We start from the raw sequence: 9,182 nt of genomic DNA on the forward strand, positions 1-9,182 counted from the left end.
AAATATAGTAACCAGTTATCCATCCTTTATTTAACATCACTGCTCTCTGCAGCACTGCACATATAAATATGCTAAACATGTTACTGTCTTTACTGTCTGTTTATATTGAGAACAAGAAAACAAAACACAGCCCAATTTCCTGTATTTGGACACATACTTGGCCAGTAAAGCAGATTCTGATAGCTGTTAAATGCTTCGATGCTGGTGAAATGAGAGCCTTATTGACATCTCATATATTCTATAAAAGTGTTGTGAACTTCACTTAGTTCAGCTGCTAGTGAGGAGTGGGTCTGTGTGTAATGCTACTGTGTGAACTTGTGTCTCAAGTGGAAGAGGCAAAGATGGCACTGATGGCATCAATACCATTGCAAATGAGCATCTAATCCAATAGTAATTTTTGGTGTCGAATAGTAACTGTGCATATGCTTTTTAATGATGTAAACTTGGGCATTATAAGACTGGAGTCTACAGTGACAGACCTTTGGAGCTGACTTCAAGCAACACCTGGGGAACTCAAGTTTTTGGCATTTTTGCATCGGCTTTATTTTTCAGCTCTAGAAGCTGCCTCCTGGCATTTACTTAGACCATCTATGCAAAGACACAAACCTATGCAAATCTGTGACCATCAAAGCAAAAAAGGGAGTAAAGGAGTAATCACTGGGCGATCGTGGCTCAAGAGTTGGGAGGTCGCCTTGTAATCGGAAGGTTGCCGGTTCGAGCCCCGGCTCCGACAGGCTCGGTCGTTGTGTCCTTGGGCAAGACACTTCACCCGTTGCCTACTTGTGGTGGTTAGAGGGCCCGTTGGCGCCAGTGTCCGGCAGCTTCGCCTCTGTCAGTGCGCCCCAGGGTGGCTGTGGCTACAATGTAGCTTGCCATCACCAGTGTGTGAATGTGTGCGTGAATGGGTGGATGACTGGATGTGTAAAGCGCTTTGGGGTCCTTAGGGACTAATAAAGCGCTATACAAATACAGGCCATTTACCATTTACTTCCTGCTAAGTTCTGAAAGTATGTTACTGAGTCGTTCACCCATTTCCAAAGTGCAACCAGTAGCTGGAAGTTAGTAGTTCTCCCTTTGCTCCAAAAACACTCCATAAACTGTATTCACACATGTAACATGAAGAAAAATTTCTCCTTGGGTTTGTCTGCACACAACCATTAGACTTGTCCTTGGAGAAACAACACACATTTCTCCTGATAATGCCTGATGTTGAGCTGATGGTTCCACTGATATAGAAACCAGTACAACTAAATGCAGTAGCCTTTCTTCTACTAGGACCAGTGCCAACTACAAGCCCTGTGTGTGAGAGCTTTATCCATCATACAGGTAAGAGGCTACAGAACAGGGACTTTGCATGCACTAATACGCACATTCACAAACTGCTGGCACCACTCTGAGGCAGAACCGTAGCTGATTTTATAATTCGTCAGGAACACAATGTGATTGTATTGACGAAGCCTCGAGTGCCCTCAAACATGCGCCGCACAGTCACACACATTCTGGTGCATGTTCTTCCTCTTTTGAAGCTGCAGATTCACTGAGACGCGGGAGAAGACAACTACAGGGCAGGAAAATAAGTCAGGCAGAAACGTAGCCTTTGTCGTATTACTCACCCAAATGAAATCACATTCGGGCATGTGTATGTGTGTCTGTGAGAAAGCGAGAAGGATTGCTGTATCTTTGAGAGCTGTGTGTGAGTGTACTGAGGGAGTGAGTGAAATTGTTACACAGTACATTAGGCCTGTTACCTAACGCTTGCCATCCTGTCGGCCCCCTTCCTCTTGCTTGTTTCTTACCAAGAGCACAGGGGAGGAAAAGGGGGACAACACAGGAAATAGGACAGAAGGGCATGGGGAAAGGCCTGCTTCCCTAAGAAACACACAGGTCAGGGTGTGCCACACAGCACCGTGTACCTATCATGACACTTTGCAGTTATTTCAATGACAAAGAAACCAAGGACCCAGTCCGTCTGATAATAGAAGCGCACTTTGTTCATGGCAGACAAAGACCATAGCCAATGGTAAATCACTCGCATTCAAAATTGGTGGTTGGGGTCTGGAACCACCATCATCACGACTGAAACCATGGAAACCAGTTAAGACTTCAATGGAGCGACCTTTCTCCAACTAGGAGCCTTGGCAACACACAGTCGCCGCTGACAACAAGCAGCACTTTGGATGATGACGGCACAGAGTTGTGATTTTTAACTGCCGGCTTCCTGTGCCTACAACTCAACCCGCTGCAGAAAAAGCCCAACTCGACTTTATTTTTAACCAGATCAAACAAGACCACTGATCCCACCTCCTTCATCATGGTGCTACACACACGCATATAACATTCAAATCAAATTTAACCAGCAACCTGCCTGTTGCAGCATCACACAGACTAAGACTGGAGGTTTTTGTTGTGATCGGTGATTTGCAATAACCATGTTTACAATTCAAATAAATAAAGGTTTGTCATGCAGATAAAACAGACACTATTTGGTGCTGCATTCTGCACTCCGAGTTCATCATATGTCCTTGGGTCGCACATCAATAAATTATTAGCGATGACCTCTTACCTAGAAACCAGCAAGGACCAAAGACACTGTAGTAGCAAAGATGAAACGTTTCACTGATTCTAATTAATTAAATGTGCATAAACAGTCAATTCCATACAACATCTGACAGGCACTGTTAAAAGGATATGCAAAAAGGATGTGCAAATTTGCCACCTGTTAAAGCGGTCTGCACTGTAAACACAAGGTGACCAGCTCGCAGCCTGCACCCTTATGTCCTAAGCTAACAGGAAAATTGTCCATCTCTATGATGTACAAGCAACATATGCATTTGTTTTTCATCGTGTCTATATAAATCCTAAATCGCTCTTTGGAATCTTTTTTATAAAATGTATTCAAGATTTTAATGACATGATTTTGTTTACAAATATCTACAAATTAAACATATTTGTTTTAGTTTGTCAGTTTGACATAGAAAGTAGGGCTGGGCCATATCATACCGTTCACGGTAATACCGGTATAATGTTGGGCAACGATAGGAAAATGAAATATCATGATAGAATATGGGTAAAACGCGCATGCACAGTGCCTTTGTTTTCATATGCACATGGCGGAAAAAGCGTGCCGGCGACAGAGAATGAGAAAGGCGAAAGCGGATCGTTGAATGAAACGGGTGAACCAGAATTGGTTTGTAAAAATGCTGCAACCTCAGTGGTGTGGAACTGGTTTAGCTTTTGTCCGTCAGATACACAACAAAGCACTATTTTTGGTAGAGCATGCTAGCGGGCCGTCGTTATTACCGTGTTTTTTGGAAAATACGGCACACTTAAAATCAATCCTTCGATTTTTCTGAAAATTGACAGTGCCACTTATAGTCCCGTGTGCCTTATGTATGAATTCTGGTTGTGTTTACTGACCTCGAAACGATTGTATGTGGTACACGGCGCTCGAAAATCTGTCAAATGTTTTAGAACGACTTTGCTAAGCTACAAATCCGCACCGCGGAGCGTTGCGGCTATCGTAGGCAGGAGCCTCGCAGAGTGATCCGTACTGTGCTTCAGCATAGTATTACTGTATTGTGTGTGTATAACCTCTTTTTAAGTTTTGTGGATATTATACATGGTTATGCTTGGACATGGATATGTCGGCCAATTTCCACTGGAAATGCCTTTTGGTTAAACTGTCAGCAAGGAATTTGCATTTACAATGTTAACTTTTTATATAACTTTAATGCACATAAAAAACAGCTGCTTGTTTAAGTGAAAATATGTTGACTTTTTTTTTTGCACGAATAAAGTTGTGGAGTTGTAAAGTATCTTGTCTCGTGTCAATTATATTGTCAGTTATATATCGTTATCGCAAATTTTCAAATGTATATCGTGATAAATATTTTTGGTCATATCGCCCTGCTCTAATAGAAAGCAATTTAAAGTTGTGATCTTACTACTTTCTTAGATCACACTTAAAAAGGAGTGTGCGTGTCTATGTATTCTTTACATCTCAGCAAGTGCTCTTTCAAAACACTTTGCGTTTCAGTGAGTGTGTATTGCTAACATGGGAAGGAAGGCTGGTGGTAATTTTGGAGGAATCTGAATAAGTGATTCTTCAGAAATATAAATAATTGAACAAATGACATTAAGGTGACTCCTTTAGGTGTGGGGCGACTGATAATGACAACAGTGCATCACAAAGATGGCCGTGCAGAGATAGGGATGGATTCTATTGGAGAACAAAAGCTTAAAAACATCAGCCACCGTCACCTAAATCACCTACAGTGTGGGGTTGTTAAAACAGAATCAACACTGCAGTACTTTGTAAGCTCTGCAACTGGAAATGTCTTTTCAAATCAGCTCAACCTGCAGTGCTCTGGCTGTTTCCTGTACTGTGTTTACTGTAACACGGCATTATCTCATATCATTTGATATGCCAGTTGTAAAGTCTTGATGTGGACCCAATATCAAAGTTAGACCCCCTTCTGGTTTGGATCTTCATTCTTTCATTTGAGAATAAACGCGTATTAACTGCTTATTAAATGTTGTTTTAGTATCAGAATAAACAAGATCAGAAAGTCTAACCTAAAACTCTCTTTGACTTGCTAGCTCCTGTGTCTTATCAAACCTAAGTGAGAACACATCAGTAGCTACCTGGTGTATCCGCAGCAAGCCTGTGGGTGTCCCCGGTCCTGTCCTATGTATGTTCCAATCAGGCACCAACCTCACCTAAACCAAACAGCGCTGTAGCAAGAGCACATCTAATGTGGACTAAATCTACTATGTGCTACATATGAGACAGTATAAAGTCCGAAAACACCCAAACTTAATTCTCCCAACACTCTCCGAAATGTCCGTGGGAAAACAGTGACCAAGATTAAATGAACAGATGTAGCATTTTGAGTTCAATTTCTCATATTTATTTGAGGTAAAAGCTTTAAAATACTTGATGAATTAGCTTTTACATTATTCGATTATCGAGTCATGCGTTGCTTGAGAAAAGTTTGAGGAGCAATGTTCAAGGCCAAGCAATCAAACAAGTACAGCGTTAATTATATTTAAAAAAAAATGACTGACCAAAGAATTGTTTTAATTAGTTACATCTTAATACACTTTAATTAGGCATTAGTTAATGCCTATTATACCTAACTACATGAGTATATCCTGCTTGCTAGTTAAATGTTTACATATTGATTATTATTATTTCTATAAGATGAAGGCACATTGGATATTTTTGTAAATAAGGGCAAATCAAATGGCTCTTATTGTTGCTATAGTTGAAAAGAATTTTAAAATAAAAGCAAAACTCAATGATGGGTCACAGTTTACTTAGTCCCCAAAATTCACAGAACTATGAGTAACAGATTTAGTCTACAATGGGTAGTTTACAGTGTCACAGTATCAGAGAGGACTAATAGGTTTTATTAATGAGCCACGGCTAGCAAGGATGTTTGTGGATACCCTGAACAGTAAAGCCAACATTTATCCACACTGCTAGCAGCAACATGTGACACAAACTGCGTGAGTGTAACAACTCTCTTGTTTTGACTTCCACCTCACAAACTGATCTTGTCTGGGTGAAATGAACTTTCACTATTACGACATCAAGGTGCACCACACCAATTGTTTGCTTCTCAAGGTCTGTGCTGTGTGACTGCCTCCGTTTTACTAAGCATGTAAGCCAAAAGCCCCAGATTTCCACAAATGTGCACGGCAAAAACCCAAGTTGAAGTGCTATTGGGAAATTAAACTCTGAACTAATTGCCCATCGAATTGCTCAGATTTTATAAAACATCAGAGGGGGAAATGAGGCTTCGAAAAGGGACCATCCCTTTCTGTGCTTGTGAGCCACAGAGTATAAATATCCAGGTCCTCTTCTGTGTGACTGCACTGCAGGATATCACGCAGCTCCATCTGAGAACGGGGGGAGTTGTTAGGCTGTTTATGACTAGTCAGCATTTCTCTTCAGATCGTAATAGAACCTGGGCCATGAAACAAAGCTACCCGTGCGCATTTCATCTGATGGCTGATTACCATATCCATATTCATGATAACTACGGGCACGTTAAAGCACGCTGCTACTCTTCTGATATCCGTAAGCCAAGTGGGGACGCTGAAACCCCTGCGATTGTTGGTGGAAATTATGAGGTTACTGCGACCAACCACCAACAGACAGAAAACAGGGCTTATTTCATTCTCTCAGTGATTGTCATCTCTCAGGCTCAGACAGACACACATCAATACAAGTGAAAACAATAGACATTGTATTGTTATTCGAGGAGACTAACAACATCTCCCATAAATTCTGGCCTCTACATATCATAGTCAAACACACACACACACACACACACACACACACACACACACACACACACACACACAGGTAGTCTTTCGAGCAACATCCCCAGGATTAAAAACATCTCCACGGCTCACTGACCCTTGTGTATTTTGTCATGAAACTAAATGGAGGGTTCACTCTCTATGTGACGCAAAGCATCCAAATGACCCGTGTCTACTCGTCTGTGTGTATGTCAACAAGAACACCAAGGTAAAGCTACACACTTGGCAGCTTTGACATACCTCTATTTATATCATCTCAATAAAAGGCTCTTCATCATATATTGCAGGCACCGCTTTCAGTAATCGAAGCCCTGAGTGTTCACCTGCACATCAATCACTACTGATCCCAATACTCCCGATAACCTAAGGAAGGATTTTTAACGCTGCTATACTAATCTGCTGCAAATCACAGTTAGTATTAGAAGAGACCTCAATGACGCATCTGTTGTCAAATATGCCAGCAAAGGCCTTCTGATTTGTTTGGCACTTTTTAAGGTTACATTACCAACACAGCTGATAACCCAGTGGCAACAGACTGCTCAAAGGCAAATAAAGCCTTACAAAAACTCAGGCACCGCACACGATAGGTCAGCAAAACTTCAAAACAATACTCAGAATTTGTGAGTGCTGCCTTTTCTTTGTAATGCCCCCAAACGTGTCACAAACAATAAGATTTTTTTTAAAGCACTGAGTTGTGGCCAACTTCAGTGTAAGGCTGAAAGGCATCTACTCATGAAGGATGATTTTGTGTTTCATTAATTTTCTGACAGTAGCATCTGCCATTAACTATCCCAATCGTTCAGTATATTTCAAACTGTCGCCCACACCATGCAAACGCGTTTATGTTCCACTTAAAACTGTATGGTGACCATTCTGAAAACACTTTCATTTTTTTGGCCAATGTCAATATTTTCCTGTCCACGAGGACTTAACGCGCTGTCATCTAGCTATTAAACCTGATATCTAGTACTACAAAATCTGATATGTACAGCTGAAAATGTTCCAACAAACTGGTTAAGGTGTACGAACGTATCTTTACGCGAAACGGTACATGTTAAGTAGCTTGTTCACCCAATTCTTTAAACAGTTAAGTTTATTTTAAAGCCCACAGTCTTTAGCTTTCCTATAATATAGTGTGACAAAGTTTCGATGGTACTTTATTGGGGAATTCCTAAGAGGGATATTAAATCTTGGGCCAAACACAAACCTATCAAGTTTGGAAGTTCACGGTTAACTTAACAAAAACAATGGCCCAAACTTTTCTTTCATCCTTGACGGACTGGCATCTTTCTCAGAGGTATCTAAGTTGTACTAACCAGGTAATTAGCCATCAAGCTAAGCTAGCTACTAGAAAATCGACTCTCGTCTTTTTTATCTTCGTCGATACCCTTCTCTCTGTCCTCTGCGCTTTGCTACACATTAACCTCGGGCCTTTTAAGCTTTCAGAAAAAGCACTACAAGTGGATAGATGCGAGCTATTATTTACGTTGTGGTAAATATATCTGGATCCAGTAGCTAACGGCGGTGTCCCGTGTCGAGCGGACCTCCGCTACACCGAGCAGCGGTGTCACCATAGCGGGCTGGCCGCTGCTGTCTCCCGAGCCCGAAGGCCCCACCGTCATTCTACTAAAGCGGCCGAAAAGGCTCAGAATAAATCAATGACAACTTATAATTGTTCACCTCTGATACTCGGACATCAATTGTCTTACCTTTGCTTTAGTAATGATGTGTGTGGCCAGTTTAACAACCGCGAAATTTCCCTTCCCGATGGTCCGCTCGATTTCGTAGTGGCCCACTCGGGCTGGGGGTGGCCTGGGGACCGAAGTGTGGCCAGGATTTGTGATGCACCCAGTGGCGGTGCTGGTACGACCGGAGTGGCTGATCCCGGAGGATGGCTGGGCTCGGTTCTGGGAGCCCATGCCTGCGTGGGTCGGTCGGGCAGAGTGCGTAATCCCGGCCGCTGCGGACCCAGCAGCACCTCCGCTTGACACGGCCGCCATCTTCTCGCCTCTCTGCGGGAACAACAAGCAGCCGTGCGCAGCGCGCATCGCGGGCACGCCCCCGCCCTGCGTCATTTTACGTAGAAAGCTCTTCCGCAGCGCCCTCTCTAGGTTGTAACCATAGTAACGAGCGGCGTAACAAATGACTTCATCCAGAGAAACGTATTGTGGTTGCCCTGGTGACAAAGAAGTGCGCATTATCACTCCGGTTCCCATGATTCAGTGATTCCTTGCAAAGTGCTGCGTTCTGTGCAGACGGTTTTTAAAGTGTTTAAAGGTGTACGCCGCTTTACCCTTACAATGGCGGACGAGAACAACGGTCGCTTTGTTATTCCACTGCAATACAAATATACATCTGATATGAGTATTTTTCACAAAAATATGACTACAGTTTCTAACAGCTGAATGCCATGAAGAGATCCCAAATAGAAAAATTACAGCCATTATGGCGGTCGTCCACAGGCACTGTATTAGCTATTTTGGCTGTTTTTTTTTTTTTTTTTGTTTTTTTTTTGTCTTCGATAAATTACTAAAAACGTGTACTTAAAAAACAAGCAAACCTTTAACTTCCCCCAGAGATGTAGGTGTCTTTATAATGCTGATAAATGGCCCTGACCTTCTGAGGAGGCTTTGATAAGATCTCTTAATGAACACAGAGTCATTAAATCAGCGATTAGCTGTACTTCCGTGGTGACTGGCCTGCACTCATACAAAAACATAATCGTGTCCCCACCACAAGCGTGCAGTGATACCTGCACAGTGACATAATAATAATTATGCAAAACTAAATGTATGTATGTGCAAGAATAAAAAGATAAACAAGCGGGGTCACTCACACCATTTATAGAAAGA

General features: G+C 42.2%; 1 protein-coding gene across 3 annotated transcripts in view; it reads right to left on the reverse strand.

Moving 5' to 3' along the window:
- Positions 1-8,423, reverse strand: part of sik3 (SIK family kinase 3) — a 37,271-nt gene extending 28,848 nt beyond the window's left edge. For all 3 annotated transcript variants that reach the window (XM_084951172.1, XM_084951173.1, XM_084951171.1), the window contains exon 1: positions 8,040-8,423. In XM_084951172.1, coding sequence (XP_084807298.1) covers positions 8,040-8,405 — 366 coding nt within the window. In that variant the 5' untranslated portion in view covers positions 8,406-8,423. The remainder of the gene's footprint in view (positions 1-8,039) is intronic.
- Positions 8,424-9,182: the final 759 nt, after the last annotated feature.

This window comes from Perissodus microlepis, chromosome 14 (assembly GCF_051167445.1).
Source record: "Perissodus microlepis isolate ML-2025 ecotype Zambia chromosome 14, ASM5116744v1, whole genome shotgun sequence".
NCBI classification, from domain to species: Eukaryota; Metazoa; Chordata; class Actinopteri; order Cichliformes; family Cichlidae; genus Perissodus; species Perissodus microlepis.